Here is a 27,657-nt window from a genome sequence, read left to right as displayed (position 1 = left end):
GGCTCTGATACCAATTGATAGTCGCCTAGAGGGGGGGTGAATAGGGCGAAACTGAATTTTACAAATATAAACACAACTACAAGCCGGGGTTAGCGTTAGTAATAATAAACGAGTCCGCAAGAGAGGGCGCAAAACAAATCCCAAGCGAATAAGCAAGTGAGACACGGAGATTTGTTTTACCGAGGTTCGGTTCTTGCAAACCTACTCCCCGTTGAGGAGGCCACAAAGGCCGGGTCTCTTTCAACCCTTCCCTCTCTCAAACGGTCCCTCGGACCGAGTGAGCTTCTCTTCTCTAATCAAAGCCGGGAACAAAACTTCCCCGCAAGGGCCACCACACAATTGGTGCCTCTTGCCTTGATTACAATGGAGTTTTGATCACAAGAACAAATGAGAAAGAAAAGAAGCAATCCAAGCGCAAGAGCTCAAATGAACACGGCAAATCACTCTCTCCAGTCACTAGGGTTTTGTGTGGAATTGGAGAGGATTTGATCTCTTTGAATGTGTCTAGAATTGAATGCCTAGCTCTTGTAAGTGGTTGAGAAGTGGAAAACTTGGATGCAATGAATGGTGGGGTGGTTGGGGTATTTATAGCCCCAACCACCAAATGTGGCCGTTGCTGGGAGCTCTCTGTTCGATGGCGCACCGGACAGTCCGGTGCACACCGGACAGTCCGGTGCCCCCTGCCACCTCATCATTGCCGTTGGATTCTGACCGTTGGAGCTCTGACATGTGGACCCGCCTGGATGTCCGGTGTACACCGGACATGAACTGTTCATTGTCCGGTGCAACGGTATGGGCGCGCCTGCCGACTGCGCGCGCAGAGCGCGCATTAAATGCGCTTGCAGGTGACCGTTGGCGCGGAAGTAGCCGTTGCTCCGTGGTTCACCGGACAGTCCGGTGCACACCGGACAGTCCGGTGAATTTTAGCGGAGCGGCTGCCGCGCGAACCCGAGGGTGGCGAGTTCCGGAAGCCGCGGTTCGTTGGCACACCGGACATGTCCGGTGCACACCGGACAGTCCGGTGAATTATAGCGCGCCGGCCTCCGCGAATTCCCGAGGGCGAAGGGTTGAAGTCGAAGTCCTCTGGCGAAGGGTAGAAAACGAAGTCTACGGGCGCACCGGACACTGTCCGGTGCCTCCAGCCAGAGGTGCCCTCGGTTGCCTTATTGCTCCTTTGTTGAGTCCAACACTTGGTCTTTTTATTGGCTAGATGTGAACCTTTTGCACCTGTATAACTTATACACTAGAGCAAACTAGTCAGTCCAATATTTGTGTTGGGCAATTCAACCACCAAAATTATTTAGGAACTAGGTGTAAGCCTAATTCCCTTTCACACACAACATTGACGTGATGCACACTGAAAAGAATGTTGCCGAGGCACTGTGAGCAAAAATTATGGACATTCCTGATAAGTCAAAGGATAACGTGAAGGCAAGAGTGGATCTGATAGCGTTATGTGATAGACCACACCTAGAGATGAAGCCACCAAGTGGCGGAAAGACGTGGAGAAGGCCTTAGGCCGATTTCGTCCTAAGCAGGGCCCAGAGGAAGGAAGTACTTCAGTGGATCAAGATGTTGATGTTCCCTGAGGGGTATGTAGCTAACCTGAGTAGGGGGTGAACTTATCTACTATGCGAGTCTTAGGGATGAAGAGTCATGACTTCCACATATGGATTGAACCAATTCTTTCTGCGATGGTTCGAGGCTATGTCCCTGAGCATGTCTGGCTAGCGCTTTTAGAGTTGAGCTATTTCTTCCGTCAGCTTTGTGCAAAAGAGTTATCTCGGACCATGGTTGCAGACTTGGAAAGATTGGCACCCGTGTTACTGTGTAAGCTTGAGAAGATATTTTCACCCGGCTTCTTCAATCCAATGCAGCATTTGATTCTTCATCTCCCCTATGAGGCACCAATGGGGGGCCCCGTGCAGGGACGTTGGTGCTATCCAATCGAGAGATGTCTAAAGACTTTTCAAAAGAAATGTAGAAATAAATGCAAAATCGAGGCTTCCATTGTAGAGGCATACATTCTAGAGGAGGTCTCAAACTTCACAACAACTTATTATGGTGACAAACTGCCGAGCATGCATAATCCACCCCCTCGTTACAATGATGGCGACAATGAATCGAACCTTAGCATATTTCGAGGCCAACTCGGAAGCGCAAGTGGCTCGACCACCAAGACCCTGACACATGAAGAGTGGCGGCATATCATGTTATATGTATTGATATGACACTATTCTTAGAAAGGGTGCGAGAAATGGGTTGCCCGATTTCATTTCCTGGTTCAAACGTAAGGTACGTGCTTAGTTTGTAAAAGAGATACGTCTTTGAACTCAATTTAGCGTCTTTTAACTTGCGAATACTTGCAGGGCCAAAGAGATCCGTCTATGAGTGCTGAGTTGAGACAAGTAGCCAACGACTTTGCTTATAGGATCAATAAATATTCTGGGTATGACATCAATGGATATCGTTTTTGCACAACAAACTACGACAAAAGTCGGCCCAATCGGAAAACAACGTGTTCTGGAGTCTTTACGCCCGGCCTTGACAATGTCGATTATTTTGGACGAATCGAAGAAATATATGAGCTCAATTTTTATGGTTCCAAATCTCTTACTCCAGTGATATTCAAATGTCATTGGTTTGACCCTCAAGTGACGAGACAGACACATTCTAATCTTGGGATAGTCGAGATTCGACAAGATTCCACCTTACCAGGAGATGATATCTATATCGTGGCCCAACAGGCCACACAAGTGTATTATCTCCCATATGCGTGCCAAACGAAAGAACATCTTAAGGGTTGGGATGTTGTGTATAAGGTATCGCCGCACGGGAGGTTACCTGTTCCTAACGATGAAGATTACAACTTAGACCCGGACACATATGATGGAGAGTTCTTCCAAGAAGATGGGCTAGAAGGGCGATTTGAGATAGACTTAACCGAAGCTATCAGAATGGACGTAGATATTGAAATGGTTGTTGATGAGGAGGATGATGAGGTGCAAAATGATAATGACTTAGTAATCCTTGAAGGCAATGACAATGACGAACTTGCGTCTTCCGATGGTGTTGAGATTGAAATGGTTGATAGTGATGATGAGAGTTATGATCCGGCTAACCCCGACACATATGAAGATTATTTTTAATCGATGTAATGCTATATGACTTTTTATTTCGCACCTGTTTTTAAATACATCTTTTTATATGTGCTTATTTGTTTACTCTTAATTGTAGGTTTTTGGACAAATATGGTCGGCGGTAATTGGCTGAGGAGGAGGAGGGGGAGGAGGAGTAGGACGGCGGACGAGGCAGAGCAGACGGCGTAGCAGGATGACCTTGTCCAGCAGCAGGCGGCGCCTCAGGATGACGACGACCAGCAGCAGGACGCCTCAGGTTCTGGTGGCTCAGGTTCGAGGAGCATCTACCTGCGAGGTCCCGCGAGTCTCCCTCAACGTCCCATACTTTGGGACAGGCGACCGCTGATTCGGCCAGATGGGGAGAGGTATATAACTTTATGTTCTTCATTCTTGTTCATATTATGTGTTCAAAATCATAATATAAACTAATACTTTTTATTTATCACTTGGACAGGTCTTGGACGAGTGTGGATTATGCTGGGGGTCATCGTCGCCCCCCAATGGCATCCTCGGCCTGCTGTGCAGGGAACACTTCCCTGGACTGGTGGAGTACGCCGGAGTGACGGGCCCAGCCTACACCTTCGACCACTACGCCGTCGCCCCCGATGTAGTAGACCGGGACGACCGGGAATTCAATAACAAGGCGGAGCGGGTGAAGCAAGAGCTATGGGTAAGTCTTAGTATAATGTAAAATATGTCGCATTCGTAGCAAATTCTTGAAATAATGTATGGATACATCGTTGTTATATGCAGGATTTCTTCAGATGTGAGGCTGGATACGAGGCTAGTGCGGATGTGGTGGCCACCACGAGCTGTAAGAAGATCGTCGTGGACATGCACTATTAGGCCCGAATCCAGGCCATCGTCGGCTACCACGGCTCCGTCCTTGGGGAGAGGGTGTCCAAGCAGCAAGCCCGAACCATGTCGTTGACCAGGGACCAGTACCTGCAGGTAAAGTCATGCATGTTTGGTACCAGTACTCCATGCATGAATTTTATTTTATCTTCTGATATGCACTTTACGTGTTTACTTTGTAGATGATTCCACATTGGTGCGCCGCACATCCTCTATGCTGGGAGTAGATGGTGGAAAGGTGGTGTTCGGTTGAGTGGGACGAGGCGCACAACACTAGCCGGGAACGGCGTATGATGATGCAAGGTCCCTCCCACCACCAAGGCAGCCGGAGCCTGGGCCAATATGCAGAAGCATGGGTACGCCCTCTTTTTTATTTAGGTATATAGCACTGGATTATATATTATTTCTAACTATCTCGTTGGTTTTCTTGCAGTCGGCATCACATGGTGGCCGACCTTGCTCCACCTTCTCGGCCTATGCTATGGCCCATAAGGGCAACGTGACGTCCAACGTCACCTACAACCCGGATGACGGGCCTGAGGCCTACACCAACCCCACCGTCTACAACCGCCTTTATGACTACACCGCCATGGCGCAGGAGGTCCATGGCCCAGAATATGATTCGAGCACCGAGCCGATCGACCCCGATGTGCTCATGAGGGTTGGAGGAGGCAAGAGACATGGGCGGTACTGGATTTCTGATGGGGCAATCGACTCGTCTTCCACTCCCACTCTGTCTCAGTTGAGAGCAAGGAGCACGGGCTCGAGTCTAGCCATACGACCTCAGCACGACAGCTCACAGCATCGCATACAGCAACTCGAGGTTAGTGCTTCTGTAACTCGTCCTTCCTTGAGTTATATACCTTCTCTTTGAGTTACTATAATGTTGGCTTGTAATATTACAGACCCAACTAGAAGAAGAGAGGAGGGAACGTCACGAGATGGAGGCGAGGATGATAGCGGAGCGAGAGGCGGAGCGGGAGGCTCGCCTGGCAGATCATCAGAGGATGGCGGAGATGTTCCAGTACATGCAGAGCCTTGGCGCCGCACAGGGCTTCGCTTCGCCACCTCCATTGTTCCCTGCAGTTGACCCTGCTCTCTTCCATACTCCTGTGAGTATCAAAATTGTAGTTAGATGTTGGTAATGCATCTGGTATAACACATGCAATCTCTTCTCTGTGCAGGGCCAATCTGGGGCGGCATCCAACAACCCTCCGGAAGGATTCAACCCAACATAGCACCAGTCACACCGCCCACCTCCATGAGAGTTATGTTTTCAGTGTTTAGACTTCAGAACTTGTGTTGAATACTTATGTTTGTGTTGGATACTTATGTCAGAGCTTGAGACTTATGTTCTTGATACTTATGTTTGCGTTGAGAACTTGGATATTTATGTTTGTGTTGGATATTTATGTTTGTGATGATATCTGTGATGTATATATGTGATGTGTATGTGGTATCTTTTGTTTGTTTGGATAGAATATAAAAAACAAATAAAAATGTGTATACTGGTCACTTTGCCGAGTGTGTCACTCGGCAAAGAGGTGCTTTGCCGAGTGTCAGGGCCAAAACACTCGGCAAAGAACCAAGACCTGGGCACCGGTATAGGTTCTTTGCCGAGTGTAATATCTCTGGCACTCGGCAAAGAAGCATGCTTTGCCGAGTGCCATACCAATCACTCGGTAAAGTACCTGACATGGGGACCCCTCTGGCGGATTCTTTGCCGAGTGCTGTTAGGCCGACACTCGGCAAAGGTAACTTCTTTGCCGAGTGTCACCTGGGACACTCGGCAAAGACGTCGTCTCCGTCACCCGGCGCCGTAACGGCTGCTTTTCTTTGCCGAGTGCCCGAGAAAAAGTACTCGACAAAGAAGACTTTGCCGATGCACTGTGTGCCGAGCCCTCTTTGCTAAGTGCGACACTCGGCAAAGCCTTTGCCGAATGATTTAGGCACTCGGCAAAGGCGGCGATTCTAGTAGTGAAGCTGGAAGAAGAAAAAAAATTTGCTCTCTGATGGCGCATGCAGCAATATACAAGCAAGCACATAGACTACGACAGAGAAAGATCAACAGGAGGGGAAGGCAACGGAAGTAACACTACCGTAATCCATGTCTTTGTCGAGTGCTCGGCGCTTTGCTGAGTGCTTTTTGTCGGGCACTCGGCAAAGTCCTGCTCTCAGTAACGACGACGTTTGCCGAGAGCAGGACTCCCGGCACAGGAATACACTCGGCAAACGGATTTTTAAAAATTGAATTAGTACCTACATATATAGAACTATTGGGGATAAAAGGATTTTTTACTCCCAAACCATATTTATCAACTTCGTAAACAGTTGTATAAGGAGCTATTCTATAGTGAACAACTGGAGTTGCTCTTAGTTAGCTTAATTGAACAGTAACTATTACTTATGCCTACCAAAATGCTAGCTTATGCGAGACCATGGGTTGATAGACTATGATACCTAGGGTTGAAAACGAAAGAGAAAAATTCCATTTCATCCAGTACCGTATTATGTTTTTATTCGGATCGTTTTCGTATTTGTGGGAAAATAAAAATGGGACAAAAACAGGATGGTATATTGTAGGAACGGAACCAAAACAGTTTAGGCCTCGTTCGTTTATTCCAAATCGAAACCAAGCATGTTTTTCTTCTAGGTCTGGATCGAGTGAAACCAGGTGGTTCACTAGAACCTGAGAAGGTTTGGTTTGATTTGATTCCAGAAGCTTGTATATGTGGATTTAATCCGAGCTGCTGAGGGGTGAAAATGGTTGGAATGACCTGTTTTCAATCTGATTTCATTCTGAGTTAGACATAGCCGAACAACTATTATTAGTTGTTTCCGGTTTCAATTCCGACCAAATATATCCGGATGGAATAGGACCGTTCCAGGCCAACCGAACGAGGCCTTAGCGTTTTTCTGTCCATACTTCTGGAGTCCCGTTACTTATCAAATATTCTCGTTTTCCCGTTTTAGTTGTGCAAACAGGATAGGCACCACAGAAAACAATAGACAAAAAAGTATCGTCTTGGTCGTACCCTCTATGACCTAATTGCTTAATCTATGATTCTCTATTCTTGTTTACTGAGGACAATAATTGTATGAACTAGCTTTGATAGATAATTCTGTTGTGGACTAAACCTTATTGGACTATCTTGTGCAACTTGCGGGGATGATTCAACTGTTTTTGGTTTTACCCGTGAACTGCAATACCTTTAAAACTAAAGTCTAATATTGTAGTTGTGATTTATGGTGTCCAAAACTTCTAATATTGTTGTTTCCTGAGTGATGGTACGATGTTGCATATTCCACCCAAAGTTTTCAGTTATCGTCTGTTTTCGTTGCATATCTATTTGTTTTAATCAATTCTTGTGTAATCGTATATCCTACAATAGTTCCTGTAACTGACTATACGGCGTTGTTGCATATCTATTTGTTTTAGTCAATTATTGTGTAATCGTATATCCTACAATAGTTCATGTAACTGACTATACGGCGTTGTTGCATATCTATTTGTTTTAATCAATTATTGTGTAATCGTATATCCTACAATAGTTCCTGTAACTGACTATACCGCTCATGTTTTCGGTAAAAAAATGTAATGAAAATGCGATAGAGGTTTTTCCGACCGTTCCGGTCCGTTTTCGTCCCTAATGATACTGTAATCATTTTACTGTTATCATACCTAGTTACAAAATAAAAAAAGAATATTACATTTTGAGATTTACTGGAAGTGACTCGGACGTTGTGAAGAACCACAAGGATTCGTGGATGGGCGAAGTAAAAGTATACGAATAATTCGAGGTCACTGAAAAATTGGAACAAAAATTGACAAGTACTGCAAATAAGAGAAAATAAATGCTTCAATGTCTTCTTCTGAAGCTAAAAATAAAGTTACAAGAAACACCACAGTAAATAAACCACAAGCTAAGTGTTTTGTAGTTTTGGATCTGAGTGCGAGTCTAGCTATATATAGCATGATTTCTTCTCTTTGCGCACATTCTTCTATAGTTGAGATCAAATCCTTGACGGTTAGGCCAAATCAGTCCATTGAAATCTAAAAATGAATGTTCCTCTTCATCGCTGCGTGTCGATCTAGAGCTAATAACTATATTCATCGAGAGAGGTTAACCGCTGAATGGCCGGTACACCTTGAGGGCGTCGATGACGTCGGCGATGGAGCCAGCAGCGGCCGCCACGGAGACGAGGAGGCAGCTGACGCTGAGCGTCTGGAGACAGATCCACTTGGTGCTGCCGCGCGGCACGCGGCGCTGCTTGATGTACATCTCGACGGGGAAGTAGACGGTGAGCGGCCAGAAGGAGACGGCGCCGAGGAACCCCACCACGTTGCCGAAGAACGGCAGCAGCATGGCAACGACGGTGGTGACGCACACGAAGGACGACCGCCATGTCAGGCGGAACACGCTGACCGCGAAGGGGCCCACGCGGAGCTCCTGGGAGACGAAGGCGCTGTCGGGCCAGGCCGCGGCGGCGCGGCGCTCGACGAAGGCGAAGATGGGCTGGCAGAACACCTGGTACGCGCCGACCAGGTGCACGACGATGGCGACGTTGGCGATGTCGATGAGCCAGAACGGCTCGAAGAAGCCGAAGCCGGTGAGGAGGTTGTCCGGCGCCTTGTCGCCGAACGCCGCGTACCCCATGCACCCGCACAGCATGTAGAAGATGGTGGTCGTCGCCACGCTGAGGCGCGTCGCCTTCTGCATCACCTTGGACTCCGACGGTGGCGGTGCCTTGATCGTGTCCTGAACAAGAACCAGAGTTAGAACAGCGGCCTTTGTTAGAAACAGGGGAGGGAAATCCTGTTGCAGTGCAGTGTAGAGTACAAGATCTCGATTGTTGCTTACTTGGATCTCGATGAGGATGTTGGAGAAGGAGTAGGCGAAGGCGATGTCTCCGAATGCCTGAAGCGTATGCCAGATCTTCTGCGTGGAGGTGACACCGGCGCCGATGCTGATGCCAGTGAGACTGCCCATGAACCCACCATTGGCTGCAAACAATATTTGCATCGATTGAGCTCTCACTCTCAGCATGTGAGTGAGTAACCAAGAATACAGCAAGGTCTGAAGAATCAACAACTTACAGATGGTCTGTGCGATGCCGAGGGAGAGCCCGATGGAAGAGTAAGTGAAGGACATGACGGCGGCGACAATGGAGAGCCACCAAATCTGGTCGAAGTCGGGTATCTGCGAGAAGAGGATCTGCACGACGCCGAAGAGGATCATGTACGGGGTGCTGGAGCTGTTGCAGGGATCAGCGTGCCCGTGGGCGTGGAAGCACCCAGCTCTCCTGACGGCCTTCATGCTGATGGACGCCGCGATGGTGTAGCCGATGGCGACGCCGACGAGGTTGGCGTACTGTATGACGCCGCAGAACGCGACCTTGGCGCCGCCGAGGTTGGAGCGCACGGCGTCCATGTAGGTGTAGTTGCGCTTGCCCGTCTCCGGGTCGCCCGTGCGGTAGCACTCGGCGAGCAGCGTGGCGGTGTAGTATGTGACGAAGGCGAAGAGGAGCATGGCGGCGGGGCCGGCGACCCAGCCCAGCTGCGCGATCGCCCAGGCGAGCGAGAGCACCCCGGAGCCGATGACGGCGGTGACGATGTGCGCGCTGGCCGTCCAGAACGTGCCCGTGCGGCGAGGCCGGCCATCGTCGTCCAGCCACTCGGCGGCTCCGCCGTTCCCGGCCTCCACCGACACCTCCAGCGGCGCGACACCGTGCTTGCTCCCAACGTTGTGTGACACGGCCATGAAGAGCAACTAATTTGCTGTAGCTTGTTGGGAATAATCTAGCTCTGTTCTTTCTGCTCTCCACTACCAAAGTAGCAAGTGATGCGCTGCGAGTGCAAGCACGGCCGTTAGTGAGTGAAGAGGAGTGTGGGTGTGGCAGAATGGAGGTGGAAGAGGGTATATATAGAGAGCCAGAGAGCAGATAGCCGTATATAGGTGTCGTCGTCGACGCCGGAAAGTGGTCAGCGCGGGTGTCTGCGTCTGTCTTTTATTTTTGTTTCATCCAATTCATTTTGGCGGCAAAATACTCTATACTACGACCGCCAGAGCGGACATGACATGAGGTTTGGATTTCTGCTGTCTCAGTATTTGGTGTAACGGGTTTGGCGTGCTGAAAACATATAGGGTGTGCTTGGTTCTGCATACAATATATGACTTATCCTAATGGGATGATAAGCAAAAGATGATTCATATTTGTTTTTTTATTTAAGCTGTGGGAGCAAACAAGTCATGATCTATTTAACCACCTGGCATCAGTTATGAAGAGTGAAACGTTATTTTTTTTCTATTTTTCCTCCCTACACGGATTCGGTTCCACTTCAATGCCGTGGTGGCTATGCAGGACCTAGAGGCAGGGGCGGATCTAGAGGGTTTTATCGGATCAGTTATATCATACATAGAAGTTGACCTTAATGACCCCCAACAACATTCTTGGTTAGATTTGCCACTGCCTAGAGGCTACAGCCTACATGCACCTTCGACATTCCCTTCTGCACCTGCGTCGCGGAAGGCCACACCGCCAGCGTGATGCATCTGCTCTTGCAACTAGGTCAACGACGTGCCCAGCATCTGCGGGAGCTAGGGCCTAAACGACTAATACATCGCCTTCGACCGCGACTCCGTCGACGTCTTCTTCCGTGACCATCACTACACACGCACCACCGAGGCACTGCGGATGCCACGCCGCCACGCTCCGTGCGGGGCTCAACCTCGACTGTGGGTCATTTCTCGCGCTCTACACAAGTTCTCTTCGGATTAAAGCCGACTGTTTGGACTACTGCACTTGTAATCTATAGAGACAAAAATATTGTAGAAGCAGTAGAAGCCGGTACGGATTAAAGCCAAGCGAACAGGTCAGTCACCCGGGGCAAGGTCACTGACGCCGATGACAATGCCGTACTCATCAACCACAATCACCGTATAAATGTGGATCGTATGTTCGACGGGGACTCCATGGTCAGGCCATTTGGGCGCTTGGGCCCTGCGGACTTGTGCACCAATGAGCACCAGGACCTAGCACTCTATGCCACACGCTAGGGAGTCGTGCTCCTCAAGAATTAGCACGGCGACAAGCACAACAGGGACGTGCTCCCGATCTAGCCCACGACGCATCGCGTTGTCGCCCGCCTTCTGACGCTAACATCACCATGATCAATAACTACGTGGACGTGTTCATAAATAATTGTGTTGTTGTTTTGGGTGGGGTGTTCTTGCTTGTGATTGATATGGTATCAGGGTGCTTGTTGCTTTCTATGCAATGGTGGAGATCGGAGATCTAGAAGGCATTGTATTACTAAAAATTGCTCAAAACAATTGAAATGGAAGAAAAACTGTCGAGATGGATTATGGATATGACATGGCGCGGGATTTGAAAGGAGTAACAACTCTTCGATCGCTCGAGCTCGCTCGACCTTTAGTTAAAAGTTTTTACCTTGCCCGACCTCTAACCATCGAAGGGTCAGGGATGTAAGGAACTCCTTCTCGCCCAACCCCCAGCCATCGACGGGTTAGGGATGCGAGCAACTCTACTTCACCCAACCCAAACCCAAACCAGAAAGGGTCTAGGGTCGGGGCATCTCAGTTTTAGGAAATCTACCTCACCGACCCCCTGACCCTGACCACGAACGTGACAGGGACCGGATGCCACTGCCTTAGAGTTTTGCCTCGCCCAATTCCTAAGGACAAGGGGTCAGATAGTTTGCCCTGGAGCGAGGTTCTCGGTCCGTACTACTTCAACCACTATGGATGTGGGAACGTGCGAGTCGGACTCTAACAAAGTATGAGGCCTGAATGATGGAGCAAAAGCATGTAGGTCAGAACGAAGGTGTCATCCATAACGACATGTAGACTGACATTGGCTCAACCACTCCCTTATTAAGAAGACAACAAAGGATGTCAGGTAACCCATTGTAGGACATGACAGAGTGTAACGCCAGGCTCTAGGATGGCTCATGTGTGGTATAGTATTTTGACTGAAGGAGGAGACATCATCAACGACATTGCCTGGCTGATAAGATTATGTTGGACAACGAACTACATGATAGCGCCCGACCTTCATCCGCTTCGCTAGACCTCAGACTCTTTTAACAAGCCCCTACTCCCACGCTCAAGGAACGAGCGAAACACATGATCAATCGAACAGTCTGCCCTTTATCTAAACACATAGCACAACTGGACTGTTGGGGACTTGTTCTCAAATGCTATGAATTAAGAACAAGGCAACACAGAAAATGTTAAACATTAAAGTCCTTCCTCCTTCGAAGCATTATTTCCCTTGAGAGATAATGATTTTCGGACGAAGGTTATGAAGGACGTACCTTCATAAATACAACATATAAATAATGACGGAGAAAACATATGAAATATAAAGGATAACATAAACAGTTATGTATTACTATCAAATCATTTCTATTTCATTATTATGGAAAAATAGAGATGATAACAAATTACGAATGTACCTTCGACTTGAAAGAAGGTAAAAGTACAAGCGTGACGCAAAAGCAAATGCCAAGTCAGCGTGAACAGTACGGGGGTACTGTTCATCTATTTATAGGCACGGGACGCAGCCCATGTAAAATTACATCCATGCCCTTTACATTTGCTAATAACTCTATAGCAATCCATCGAGGTCTAAATAGCCTTTTTCATCTTTAAGTCGGTTTTCTTTTCTGCTATCATGCCGAAGCTCTCTTGCGTATAGCTTCGGCTTTGCGCCATCCTTCGTATTCCTTGTACTTCTTCACATTGTGGTTTTGATCCAAGTCCGAAGGATCCGAGTCCGAAGGTACCTGCTCATGTATTATACTCCAGAAACATTGTTAAATCATGTTTTTAAGGACCTTCGGAAGTCGAAGGCCCCCAACAGTAGCCCCTCGCAATATTAATTTGTTAGAATGATAAATTCAGATTGCGATATGGACGAAGGCCCTAAGCCGAAGGTCCGAAAAAACACCTTCCCTTTGCTAGAATAGCAACAGTCAATGACAGGCGGGGCCCTCCTGTTTTCAATGTACTAGGCGTATAAATAAGAGCACACCACGAGCTCATTTGGCACGCTTTTTTGCCATATGCTCTTGCTTGCTCAATTTTTAGCTCTTGCGCACCAACACTTGCTTGGTTTTTAAATTTTCTAAGCTTCGGCTTTGAGGGCACTTTTTCAGCATTTCCGAAGATGTCTCAAGATGAAAAAGCTGTTGCTGAAACGAAGCCGAGCCTTTCTGAGGAGAAGAATCTTGGTTTTATTGAATCAATAGCAAAGACAAATACAGAGAAGATTACTAGGGAGATTTTAAAAGGTTTATTTGAAGACACTGGTGAAAGTGACAGTTATGATGTGGAAAGTGGCGGGGAAGACTCCGAAGATCGACCCTGGCGACCAAGCCATGCAGTTTTTGGAAAATCAACTATTAAACAGAGCCATCTTGACAATATGAGGGGAAGATATTTTCGAGATGTGTCCATTGTGAGGGCTGACAACGGAGACAAGACTTCTCCTACTCCCGAAGAAAATGAGGTCGTGATCTTCCGAAGCTTCTTCAAGGCTGGGCTTCGGTTCCCCCTAAGCAGCTTCGTGGTTGAGGTTTTAAAGATATTCCAGATTTTTCTTCACCAGATTACTCCCGATGCCATCATAAGAATGGGAATCTTCGTATGGGCTGTGAGGAGTCAGGGCTTGGAGCCAAGTGCAAAGAGTTTCTGCAATATGCATGAACTTTTATATGAGACGAAGCCCTGGGGTAAAGAGCAGTATCATAATAATTTTGGCTGCTATAGCTTCGTTGCTCGTTCCGGGTCAAGCTGCCATGTGCCAACCTTTCGGAAGAGATGGCCCGGAGACTGGATGAAGGAATGGTTTTATGTGAAAAATGATTTAAAGGTACGGGAGGATATTAAAGAGATCATCATGCGTCCTATCTGGTAGCGCTTCGGCCTCCGGAAACCAAAGGTAGAAATTGATGAAGCAGACGAAGAATGCTGAAAGGCCTTTGACATAGTTTGTTCTTTCATCGGGACGAGGGACTTAGTCCAAGAACACGTGGCCTACAGGATATGGCCATTGGTAGTCAACTGGGATATGCCGAAAGAGGCCTTCAGCAACCCCCACAAAGGTGGTTTGGTTCGACTGAAATATACCTTCAGATTTGGGGACCAATTTATTGAGCCAGACGACGATTGGCTAAAGTGTGTCGAAGCTACAAGTGATGAATTGCTTGGGTCGTACTCCAAAGCGGAAGATAATGAGCTATCTGTGGCCTTCGAAAGCCGGGAAAAGAAGAGACTGAACAGAGCTTTTGATGCTATTGGGTTCATGTACCCTGACTACCGCTACCTGTCACGAGGGCGAAAAAGAAAAAGCGCAACTTCCGGGAAAGGTGATGCTTCAGCTGCTCCAAGTGAGCCCGCGCCGAAGAGGAAAAAGGTGAAAGTGCTTACTCACCGACCGCGCTTCATTGAACCGGCCATAGTGCCTGAATTTGGTGGTGAAACCTCTTCGGCTACTGAAGCCAAAGAATCTGTGGTTACGCAAAAAACTGAAGAGCCGGCTGCAATGCCGAAGGCATCACCAGCCAAATTAGGTGAGCCAAAGGCCATTAATATTGAAGAGGCAGAGGTCAAAAGAACAAAAATATTAGAAGTTATAAGCCCTTCGGTAGAGGTGACCATGCCAAAGGCGCAAAAAGATCTTACAACGACCCCCAAGAGGAAAAGGATGGTCAATGTACTAGATGTACTGGAGAAAATAAAGACTTCAAGCTCTACTCTAGGAAAACAGCCGAAGCTTCAAAAACGCGAATTGGAACAAAACAAACTGAAGCCGAAGCTGCAAAGAGTCATGCCAAGACCGAAGCTGGGCCTTCAGAGCCCGCCAAGGAGAAATCCCTGGAAACCGAAGAAACGGAAAGAGAAACTACAGAACAAATTCTCTGAACAAACTGCCACTACTACTCCTGAAGCATCTTCCGAAATTCTCGATTATATTGTATGACATGCTTCGGGAAAAAGGTTGTCTGAAAAAGAAAAGCGAGAAGCTCAATTCTATGCCCAAAAATTGAAATATCCAAAGGAGGCATTGATATTCAACGGCAGCGGAGAAGAAGATTTCTTGTATTGTCTCCCAGACAACAAGGAGATTTCTGTCTGCCGGGAGATAGGCAAAAGCTTCGGTTTCCCGACGCTAGAAGATGGGCTTTGCTATCGAAAGATGAACTGACGGACAACTTAGCATATAATAGCCTAAAGGTACGTGAATGAGTTTTTTGTACTTAAAAACAAAAGATTTTTTTATTTGCTTATAATTAATACCGCACTCCTTTCGCAGGGTCTCATTCTTAGCAACGCCCTCAAGGCGCAAAAAAGTGCTGAAGACGAAGGATGTACTATAGCTTTGAACAACCTTCGTTCCAAAGTAATTGAACTAAGGAACGAAGGTATTGAAAAAGATAAAATATTAAACTCATTGGTGAATAGAATAAAAGAAGGCGAAGCTACTTCCCAAGCCCAAGCTGAAGCCCAAAAATGCGAAATTGAGGATCTTCGGAAACAACTAGCAGAAGCAAAATTAAAATGTGCTATCGCCGAAGCTACCCGAGACGCCAGTGATTACTGGAAAAACTATTGGGAGAAAACGGTTGTAGAACTTCGCTCTTCAAGAGAAAAATGTTATGAAAAATCCATAGAGTGTGTGGGAAGAATAAAAAGTAGCTTCGCCAATGTTGGCGCATACTCTAGCGAGGACAACTTCGTGAGGCGATCCTGAGGGCCCAATTGACTGGATCAACAATGAAGCCGAAGCTTTTGAGGAAATTTTGAGCGGTCGTGGGGATGTCTGCGCCTTCTCAGGTGCCAGAGGAATTGCGGCCATTTTGGAGAAGATAGGTTGCGAACATGTAAAATCTTTGGCGCAAAACGAAGCTGTCTTATCTATTGAAGATACAAAAGACCCCTCGGCCGAAGCAAGCTTAGTTGGTGGAAAGTTTTTCACCGACATCTGGGAAAATGGCGGCTGAGGGATGGCCCACGAAATTATAAAGAAAAGTGAAAAAGATACTCACGATGCTAGAGAAGCAGCAAAGGCAGCTGAAAAGACTGCAGAACTTGAAAGGCGGATATGTATTGGCTAATTGCTTTTGACTTTATGTTTTATTTTTGTGACTTCGGACTTATTTATGTTTTATATCACAGCCGAACTATCTCCTCCCCGGAGCCCTTCGAGTCACTGGCCGACCCCGAAGCAAAAAAGGAAGATGAAATTACTAAGATGGCTGAAGCTATTATGGATGAAGCAGTTACTCGACTACTAAACGAAGCTGCAGAAGCAATTTTAAAAGAAGAATAGCTATTATTGTAAAAACATTTGGAATATAATATTTGCTGAACAAAGTGTGTAACATCTTGTAGTTTTGAATGTAATATATAAGTTGTTTGTAACTCGATTCTTTACGATGCATGAAACTTTACGTACATACCGTTTTTGAGCCTTCGACGAAAAAACACCTTCCCTTCTTTTCATGCTTTGTGAAGAATATCCATATTCCGTAAAAAATAAATATCCAATCTTCGTAAAAACCTTATGCTTCGTAAGCAATAGATCTCCTTTCATATTGATGAAGATGTACTTCTTCAAAACTTATTTTGTGCCTTGGCACAAGTTCTTGAAACAATTTCCGAAGATCAACATTGTATCCCCTTCTTGTGCTATTGATGCAATATGATGTATGATGTTATGTTATGCGAATGATGTGATGATGTTATGCTTATGCAAAATGATATTTGTGCCGAAGATACACACACATTCCCACAGTGGAATACACAATCATTTTGTCGTTTATTTTTCGGCTTCACCGCTTATTTTTTTGGTGTATCAGCGTTGACTTTTCGCTGTAAGTTCTGCATCCCCTTAGGAACGTCTTTTGAACTTCTTCGCCTTCTATTTCGGCGGTATTCGCGTTGAATTTTCGCACTTCGCCTTATATTTCGGCGGAATCAGCGTTGACTTTTCGCTGTAAGCTCTGCATTCCCTTTGGAACGACTTTTGAGCAGAAAACTTACGTTGCGCTCCCTTAGGAACAACTTTTTGTTGCTTCGGCAAACTTACGCTTCGTTCCTTAGAACGACTTTTTGTTGCTTCGGCAAACTTACGCTGCGTTCCTTAGAACGACTTTTTGTTGCTTCGGTAAAACTTGTAATGTAATTTTGAAGCCCGCATTTCCTTGAAAACAACTTTTGTGCTTCACTGACGTTTTTAGCTTCGTGAGTCTGTGAAGAAGGTATATTATGCTATGATAATGACGAAGCTATTACAAGAAATTGAAAACAACAAAAGAACTAAGCTTTCAATGACTGTTCCTTATTAAAAAGAAAATGTTGACGAATGCAAAAACTGTTTCAGAGGTAGGATATCTCCTAGTAGATGTGCTTCGATTCTGGCACAGTGCTGTTAACTGTGCGAGCTTCGGACTCCTCCCTGAAGTCTCGCTGCTGGTGATTATGCTGGCTCCCTTCTGGCTGCTGGCCTAGGGAATATGCGGGTTGTATTGGTGGTGGAGGTGGAGGTTGTTGCCAAGATGCCTGTGGTTGGCTTGCCGAAGCAACAGAAGCTGCAGAATGGTTTCCCACATACTCTGGTATGTATGGTGAGTGATACGAAGCAGTGTGCATAACCTGCTTCGGCTGGTTCTGTTGGGCTGCAGCTTCTGCTATCTCCTTCTGTTTCTGAATGGTAACATGTCACATCCTTGTAGTATGGCCCTTGTCCTCACCACATAATAGGCAATAAATTTTCCTGGGCTGATCTCCAAACCTTCCACCGAAGCCCCTGGCGCCTCTACCCCTTGGAGCTGGGGGCCGAGGATAGCTTTGTTGCTGCACCAAAGCCTGCGAGGAATATTGTGGCCTTTGTTGTTGACTTCCTCTGTTGTCATTCTAGGCGGAGTGGATTGATCTAACGTGCCTTGGATGGATTCTCCCTCCGAAGCCCCTGGTCATCTCGGAGAATCTGTAAGCTTCCTCCCTTTTTGTCGAAAGTAATTATCAGCGCGGATGTATTCATCCATCTTTTGAAGCAATTTCTCTAGGGTCTGAGGGGGTTTCATGGCGAAGTATTGGGTCGTAGGTCCTGGCCGAAGCCCCTTGATCATGGCCTCAATGACAATTTCATTGGGCACTGTTGGCGCTTGTGCCCTCAGACGCAAGAACCTTCGGACATACGCCTGGAGGTATTCTTCGTGATTTTGCGTGCACTGGAACAAAGCTTGAGCAGTGACCGGCTTCGTCTGAAAGCCTTGAAAACTGGTGATCAGCATGTCCTTCAGCTTCTGCCATGATGTGATTGTTCCTGGCCGAAGAGAAGAGTATCAGGTTTGCACAACATTCTTGACTGTCATGACAAAAGATTTCGCCATGACTGCGGTATTGCCACCATATGAAGATATAGTTGCTTCGTAGCTCATCAGAAACTGCTTCGGATCTGAGTGCCCGTCATACATGGGGAGCTGGGGCAGCTTGTAGGACGGGGGCTAAGGTGTAGCCTGCAGTTCTGCTGACAGAGGAGAAGCATCATCAAAAGCAAAATTTCCATGATGGAAATCTTCATACCATTCATCCTCGTTGAAGAAACCATCTTGGTGCAGCTCTCTGTGCTGGGGTCTTCGGTTTTGCTCATCTTGAGTAAGATGACGTACTTCTTCAGTGGCTTCATCAATCTGCCTTTGTAGGTCAGCTAGCCTGTAACGCCCTGAATTTGGGGGTAGAATTTTTTTCTTCTTTTCCCTCACCAAATTCAGGTGTTACCCTTTCCTTTTCCCTTTTCTCCTCGCTAAACCTTGATCTTTTCCAAAGTATAGCGGGATTCGGCTTGAGATCTCATGTAAAGCAAAACCCTAAAACACTTTATTTTGTGTGCTGCACCATGCCGAACCATGCATACCTTTTGATTGTTTAAAAATGTGAATGCATTCATCTAGAGGAAAATAGATTTTAGAAAAAAAAAGGAAAACCTTTTTCTTCTCTCTTCCCCCCTCCTTCCCCATTTTTGGCTCAGCCGCACCCCCCCTCCCCTTTCCCTCCCCCGCCGTAGGCCGCCCCGGCCGGCCCAGCCGCCCCCCCCCCCCCCCCCCGCGCGCGCGCCCCCTTTGGGCCCAAAGCGGCCCAGCCGCCCCTCCCCTCCCCCCCTCCCCCCTCCCCCCAAAAATTCCCCTCCCCGCGGGCCCCGCCCGTCATTCTCTCTCCCTCTCTCCCTCTCCCCTACCCTAACCGCCGCCGCCGCCCTCTCCCTGCGTCGCCGCCGCGCCGCCCTCCCTCGCCACGGTGAGGCCCCCTCCCCTCCCTCCCCCTTCCTCGCCCGCCGGCGCCGCTCCCCGGTGAGCCGCCCCGCGCCCGGCCCCGCCCCTGCCCCGGCGACCCGCCCCGTCCGCACCGCTCCCCGGCGAGCCGCCCCGCCTCGGCGACCCGCCCCGCGCCCGCTCGGCCGCCCCCGCCCCACCCTCGCTCGCACCCCAGCGAGCCGCCGCCGCCCTGGCTCGGCCGCCCCGTCCCCGACCTCAGCCGACCCCGCCCCGGCTCGGCCGCACCCGCCTCGGCTCCGGCCATGGCGCCGCCGCCCCGGCCCCGGCCGCCCTAGCCCTGGCCGCGCCGCCCCGTGCCCGGCCCCCGTTGAAAGGGAATTAGGCTTACACCTAGTTCCTATATAATTTTGGTGGTTGAATTGCCCAACACAAATCTTTGGACTAACTAGTTTGCCCAAGTGTATAGATTATACAGGTGTAAAAGGTTCACACTCAGCCAATAAAAAGACCAAGTTTTGGATTCAACAAAGGAGCAAAGGGGGAACCGAAGGCACCCCTGGTCTGGCGCACCGGACTGTCCGGTGTGCCACCGGACATGTCCGGTGCACCAGGGGGACTCAGCCGTAAACTCTCCACCTTCGGGAATCCTCAGAGGCGACTCGGCTATAATTCACCGGACTGTCCGGTGTACACCGGACAGTGTCCGGTGCGCCAAGGGAGGTCGGCCTCAGGAACTCGCCAGCTTCGGGAAACACCAACGGCTTGTCCGCTAAAATTCACCGGACTGTCCGGTGTGCACCGGACTGTCCGGTGCGACTCCGGAGCAACGGTCGTCTCCGCGCCAACGGATACCTGCTGCGCAATAAATGCGCGCTCTGCGCGCGCAGAAGTCAGGCGCGCCCATACTGGCACACCGGACAGCAAACAGTACCTGTCCGGTGTGCACCGGACACCCAGGCGGGCCCACAAGTCAGAAGCTCCAACGGTCAGAATCCAACGGCAGTGATGACGTGGCAGGGGGCACCGGACTGTCCGGTGTGCACCGGACTGTCCGGTGCGCCATCGAACAGACAGCCCAGCCAACGGTCAAGTTTGGTGGTTGGGGCTATAAATACCCCAACCACCCCACCATTCATTGCATCCAAGTTTTCCACTTCTCAACTACTACAAGAGCTCTAGCATTCAATTCTAGACACACCAAAGAGATCAAATCCTCTCCAATTCCACACAAAGCCCTAGTGACTAGTGAGAGTGATTTGCCGTGTTCATTTGAGCTCTTGCGCTTGGATTGCTTTCTCTCTTTCATTCTTTCTTGTGTTCAATACTCACTTGTAACCAAGGCAAGAGACACCAATTGTGTGGTGGTCCTTGCGGGGAGGTTTTGCTCTCGGTTGATTTGAGAAGAGAAAGCTCACTCGGTCCGAGGGACTGTTTGAGAGAGGGAAGGGTTGAAAGAGACCCGGCCTTTGTGGCCTCCTCAACGGGGAGTAGGTTTGCGAGAACCGAACCTCGGTAAAACAAATCCGTGTGTCTCACTTCATTATTCGCTTGCGATTTGTTTTGCGCCCTCTCTCGCGGACTCGTTTATATTTCTAACGCTAACCCGGCTTGTAGTTGTGTTTATATTTGTAAATTTCAGTTTCGCCCTATTCACCCCCCCCTCTAGGCGACTATCAATTGGTATCAGAGCCCGGTGCTTCATTAGAGCCTAACCGCTCGAAGTGATGTCGGGAGATCACGCCAAGAAGGAGATGGAGACCGGCGAAAAGCCCACTACAAGCCACGGGAGCACTTCATCGGAAGAGTCCCGCACCAAGAGGAAGGAGAAGAAGAAGGACTCCTCCAAACGGAAGGAGAAAAAGTCTTCCTCTTCTCACCACAAAGAGAAGAAGGAAAAATCTTCTTCCCACAAGCCGCATCGGAAAGGCGACAAGCACAAAAGGATGAGGAAAGTGGTCTACTACGAGACCGACACTTCATCAACATCGACCTCCGACTCCGATGCGCCCTCCGTCACTTCTAAGCGCCAAGAGCGCAAGAAGTATAGTAAGATCCCCCTACACTACCCTCGCATTTCCAAACATACACCTTTACTTTCCGTCCCATTAGGCAAACCACCAACTTTTGATGGTGAAGATTACGCTAGGTGGAGCGATTTAATGCGGTTTCATCTAACCTCGCTCCACAAAAGCATATGGGATGTTGTTGAGTTTGGTGCACAGGTACCGTCAGTAGGGGATGAGGACTATGATGAGGATGAGGTGGCCCAAATCGAGCACTTCAACTCTCAAGCAACAACAATACTCCTCGCCTCTCTAAGTAGAGAGGAGTATAACAAAGTACAAGGGTTGAAGAGCGCCAAGGAGATTTGGGATGTGCTCAAAACCGCGCACGAGGGAGACGAGCTCACCAAGATCACCAAGCGGGAAACGATCGAGGGGGAGCTCGGTCGGTTCCGGCTTCGCAAAGGGGAGGAGCCACAACACATGTACAACCGGCTCAAGACTCTGGTGAACCAAGTGCGCAACCTCGGGAGCGTAAAGTGGGATGACCACGAGGTGGTTAAGGTTATTCTAAGATCTCTTATTTTCCTTAACCCTACTCAAGTTCAATTAATTCGTGGTAATCCTAGATATACTAAAATGACCCCCGAGGAAGTTATCGGGAATTTTGTTAGTTTTGAGTGCATGATCGAAGGCTCGAGGAAGATCAACGAGCTTGATGATGCCACCACATCCGAAGCTCAACCCGTTGCATTCAAGGCAACGGAGGAGAAGAAGGAGGAGTCTACACCAAGTCGACAACCAATAGACGCCTCCAAGCTCGATAATGAGGAAATGGCGCTCGTCATCAAGAGCTTCCGCCAAATCCTCAAGCAAAGGAAGGGGAAGGACTACAAGTCCCGCTCCAAGAAGGTTTGCTACAAATGTGGTAAGCCCGGTCATTTTATTGCTAAATGTCCCATATCTAGTGAGAGTGACCGAGGCGACGACAAGAAGGGGAGAAGAAAGGAGAAGAAGAGGTACTACAAGAAGAAGGGCGGCGATGCCCATGTTTGTCGGGAGTGGGATTCCGATGAAAGCTCAAGCGACTCCTCCGACGACGAGGACGCCGCCAACATCGCCGTCACCAAGGGACTCCTCTTCCCCAACATCGGCCACAAATGTCTCATGGCAAAGGACGGCAAACGGAAGAAGGTTAAATCCAACTCCTCCACTAAATATGAATCTTCTAGTGATGATAATGCTAGTGATGAGGAGGATAATTTGCGTTCCCTTTTTGCCAACCTTAACATAGCTCAAAAGGAAAAATTAAATGAATTGGTTAGCGCTATTCATGAAAAGGATGACCTTTTGGATTCTCAAGAGGATTGTCTAATTAAAGAAAACAAGAAACATGTTAAGGTTAAAAATGCTTATGCTCTTGAAATTGAGAAATGTCAAAAATTATCTAGTGAGCTAAATACTTGCCATGAAACAATAGACAACCTTAGAAATGAAAATGCTAATTTGCTAGCTAAGGTTGATTCTCATGTTTGCAATGTTTCAATTCCCAACCCTAGAAATGATAATGATGATTTGCTTGCTAGGATTGAAGAATTGAACATTTCTCTTGCTAGTCTTAGATTAGAAAATGAAAATTTGATTGCTAAGACTAAAGATTTTGATGTTTGCAAAACTACAATTTCCGATCTTAGGGATAAAAATGATATTCTCCATGCTAGGATTGTTGAACTTAATTCTTGCAAACCCTCTACATCTATTGTTGAGCATGTATCTATTTGTACTAGATGTAGAGATGTTGATGTTAATGCTATTCATGATCATATGGCTTTAATTAAACAACAAAATGATCATATAGCAAAACTAGATGCTAAAATTGCCGAGCACAACTTAGAAAATGAGAAATTTAAATTTGCTCGTAGCATGCTTTATAATGGGAGACGCCCTGGCATTAAGGATGGCATTGGCTTCCAACGGGGAGACAATGTCAAAATTAATGCCCCTCCTAAGAACTTGTCTAACTTTGTCAAGGGCAAGGCTCCCATGCCTCAGGATAACGAGGGCTACATTTTGTACCCTGCCGGTTATCCTGAGAGCAAAATTAGGAGAATTCATTCTAGGAAGTCTCACTCTGGCCCTAATCATGCTTTTATGTATAAGGGTGAGACATCTAGTTCTAGGCAATCAACCCGTGCTAAGTTGCCTAAGAAGAAAATTCCTAATGCATCAAATGATCATGCTATTTCATTTAAGACTTTTGATGCATCTTATGTGTTGACTAACAAATCCGGCAAGATAGTTGCCAAATATGTTGGGGGCAAGCACAAGGGCTCCAAGACTTGTGTTTGGGTACCCAAAGTTCTTGTGTCTAATGCCAAAGGACCCAAAACCATTTGGGTACCTAAAGTCAAGAACTAAAATTGTTTTGTAGGTTTATGCATCCGGGGGCTCAAGTTGGATACTCGACAGCGGGTGCACAAACCACATGACTGGGGAGAAAAGGATGTTCTCCTCCTACGAGAAAAACCAAGATCCCCAACGAGCTATCACATTCGGGGATGGAAATCAAGGTTTGGTCAAAGGTCTTGGTAAAATTGCTATATCTTCTGACCATTCTATTTCAAATGTTTTTCTTGTAGATTCTTTAGATTACAATTTGCTTTCCGTTTCTCAATTATGTCAAATGGGCTACAACTGTCTATTCACTGATGTAGGTGTCACTGTCTTTAGAAGAAGTGATGATTCAATAGCATTTAAGGGAGTATTAGAGGGTCAGCTATACTTGGTAGATTTTGATAGAGCTGAACTCGACACTTGCTTAATTGCTAAGACTAACATGGGTTGGCTCTGGCACCGCCGACTAGCCCATGTTGGGATGAAGAATCTTCACAAGCTTCTAAAGGGAGAACACATTTTAGGATTAACAAATGTTCATTTTGAGAAAGACAGGGTTTGTAGCGCATGCCAGGCGGGAAAGCAAGTTGGAACCCATCATCCACACAAGAACATCATGACGACCGACAGGCCACTGGAGCTCCTACACATGGATCTATTCGGCCCGATTGCTTACATAAGCATCGGCGGGAGTAAGTACTGTCTAGTTATTGTGGATGATTATTCTCGCTTCACTTGGGTATTCTTTTTACAGGAAAAATCTCAAACCCAAGAGACCTTAAAGGGATTCTTGAGACGGGCTCAAAATGAGTTCGGCTTAAGGATCAAGAAAATAAGAAGCGACAACGGCACGGAGTTCAAGAACTCACAAATCGAAGGCTTCCTTGAGGAGGAGGGGATCAAGCATGAGTTCTCTTCTCCCTACACTCCACAACAAAATGGTGTAGTGGAGAGGAAGAATCGAACTTTATTGGATATGGCAAGAACCATGCTTGAGGAGTACAAGACACCGGACCGGTTTTGGGCCGAAGCGGTTAACACCGCCTGCTACGCCATCAACCGGTTATATCTTCACCGAATCCTCAAGAAGACATCATATGAACTCCTAACCGGTAAAAAGCCCAACATTTCATACTTTAGAGTTTTTGGTAGCAAATGCTTTATTCTTGTTAAAAGAGGTAGAAAATCTAAATTTGCTCCTAAAACTGTAGAAGGCTTTTTACTTGGTTATGACTCAAACACAAGGGCATATAGAGTCTTTAACAAGTCCACTGGACTAGTTGAAGTCTCATGTGACGTTGTGTTTGATGAAACTAACGGCTCTCAAGTAGAGCAAGTTGATCTTGATGAGATAGGTGAAGAACAGGCTCCGTACATCGCGCTAAGGAACATGTCCATTGGGGACGTATGTCCTAAGGAATCCGAAGAGCCTCCACATGCACAAGATCAACCATCCTCCTCCACGCTAGCATCTCCACATACTCAAAATGAGGATGAAGCTCAAGTTGATGAAGTAGAAGATCAAGCAAATGAGCCACCTCAAGATGACGGCAATGATCAAGGGGGAGATGCAAATAATCAAGACAAGGAGGATAAAGAGCAAAAACCGCCACACCCAAGAGTCCACCAAGCAATACAACGAGATCACCCCGTCGACACCATCCTCGGCGACATTCATAAGGGGGTAACCACTCGATCTCGTGTTGCACATTTTTGTGAACATTACTCTTTTGTTTCCTCTATTGAGCCACACAGGGTAGAGGAAGCACTACAAGATTCGGATTGGGTGGTGGCGATGCAAGAGGAGCTCAACAACTTCACTAGAAATGAGGTATGGCATTTAGTTCCACGTCCTAACCAAAATGTTGTTGGAACCAAATGGGTCTTCCGCAACAAGCAAGATGAGCATGGTGTGGTGACAAGGAACAAAGCACGACTTGTGGCCAAGGGATATTCCCAAGTCGAAGGTTTGGATTTCGGTGAAACCTATGCACCCGTAGCTAGGCTTGAGTCAATTCGCATATTATTGGCCTATGCTACTTACCATGGCTTTAAGCTTTATCAAATGGACGTGAAAAGTGCCTTCCTCAACGGACCAATCAAGGAAGAGGTCTATATTGAGCAACCTCCCGGCTTTGAAGACAGTGAGTACCCTAACCATGTCTATAGGCTCTCTAAGGCGCTTTATGGGCTCAAGCAAGCCCCAAGAGCATGGTATGAATGCCTAAGAGATTTCCTTATTGCTAATGGCTTCAAAGTCGGCAAGGCCGATCCTACACTCTTTACTAAAACTCTTGAAAATGACTTGTTTGTATGCCAAATTTATGTTGATGATATTATATTTGGGTCTACTAACGAGTCTACATGTGAAGAGTTTAGTAGGATCATGACACAAAAATTTGAGATGTCTATGATGGGGGAGTTGAAGTATTTTCTAGGATTTCAAGTCAAGCAACTCCAAGAGGGCACCTTCATTAGCCAAACGAAGTACACTCAAGACATTCTAACCAAGTTTGGAATGAAGGATGCCAAGCCCATCAAGACACCCATGGGAACCAATGGGCATCTCGACCTCGACACGGGAGGTAAGTCCGTGGATCAAAAGGTATACCGGTCGATGATTGGTTCATTGCTTTATTTATGTGCATCTCGACCGGACATTATGCTTTCTGTTTGCATGTGTGCAAGATTCCAATCCGACCCTAAGGAATCCCACCTTACGGCCGTAAAACGAATCTTGAGATATTTGGCTTATACTCCTAAGTTTGGGCTTTGGTACCCTCGGGGATCCACTTTTGATTTGATTGGTTATTCGGATGCCGATTGGGCGGGGTGTAAGATTAATAGGAAGAGCACATCGGGGACTTGCCAGTTCTTGGGAAGATCCTTGGTGTCATGGGCTTCAAAGAAGCAAAATTCGGTCGCTCTTTCCACCGCCGAAGCCGAGTACATTGCTGCAGGTCATTGTTGCGCGCAATTGCTTTGGATGAGGCAAACCCTGCGGGACTACGGTTACAAATTAACCAAAGTCCCTTTGCTATGTGATAATGAGAGTGCAATCAAAATGGCCGACAATCCCGTCGAGCATAGCCGCACTAAGCACATAGCCATTCGGTATCATTTTCTTAGGGATCACCAACAAAAGGGAGATGTCGAGATTTCTTACATTAATACTAAAGATCAATTAGCCGATATCTTTACCAAGCCACTTGATGAACAATCCTTTACCAAACTTAGGCATGAGCTCAATATTCTTGATTCTAGGAATTTCTTTTGCTAGTCTTGCACACATAACTCATAAATATACCTTTGATCATGTCTCTTTTATATATGCTATGACTAATATGTTTTCAAGTGAATTTCAAACCAAGTCATAGGTATATTGAAAGGGAATTGGAGTCTTCGGCGAAGACAAAAGGCTTCCACTCCGTAACTCATACTTCGCCATCACTCCAAGCAACTCTCTATTCTTTGGGGAGAAATGAGCATCAAAGAAAAGGACTTCATCTTTGGGAGAGAGTAAGAGCCCAAAGCTAAAGGACCGGACTTCGCCTTTGGTATAATCTTCACTCATTTATTTTATGACCAAAGAAGGAAAAACTACTTCATTGGGCTCTAATGATTCCGTTTTTGGCGATTCATGCCAAAGGGGGAGAAAATATGAGCCCAAAGCAAAAGGACCGCACCACCACCAATTTCAAAACTTAGTTTTTAAAGAGTATTTTCAATTGGTATTCTATTATGTTCAAGAAGGGGGCGAAAGTAGTATTTCAAAAATGATATATCAAAACCCTCTTGAACACTAAGAGGTGGATCTTATTTAGGGGGAGTTTTGTTAAGTCAAAGGAAAAGCATTTGAAACAGGGGGAGAAAATTTCAAATCTTGAAAATGCTTTGCAAACTCTTATTCATTTACCTTTGACTATTTGCAAAAGATCTTTGAAATGGACTTACAAAAGAA

The 27,657-nt window shown here is 47.0% G+C and overlaps 1 protein-coding gene across 1 annotated transcript; it reads right to left on the bottom strand.

Annotated features, from left to right (window-relative positions):
- Positions 1-7,797: 7,797 nt before the first annotated feature.
- On the bottom strand, positions 7,798-9,908 carry LOC103640852 (amino acid permease 3). The gene is made up of 3 exons (XM_008664314.2): positions 9,094-9,908; positions 8,858-9,000; positions 7,798-8,755 (listed from the first exon to the last, which is right to left on the bottom strand). The coding sequence occupies exons 1-3, from the start codon at positions 9,755-9,757 to the stop codon at positions 8,120-8,122; spliced, it is 1,443 nt and encodes a 480-aa protein (XP_008662536.1). The 5' UTR covers positions 9,758-9,908; the 3' UTR covers positions 7,798-8,119.
- Positions 9,909-27,657: the final 17,749 nt, after the last annotated feature.

The sequence above is a fragment of the Zea mays genome, chromosome 10 (genome assembly GCF_902167145.1).
Source record: "Zea mays cultivar B73 chromosome 10, Zm-B73-REFERENCE-NAM-5.0, whole genome shotgun sequence".
Classification (NCBI taxonomy): domain Eukaryota; kingdom Viridiplantae; phylum Streptophyta; class Magnoliopsida; order Poales; family Poaceae; genus Zea; species Zea mays.
Note: the sequence above shows the minus strand (reverse complement) of the source record. Positions and strands in the feature narration are given on the sequence as shown.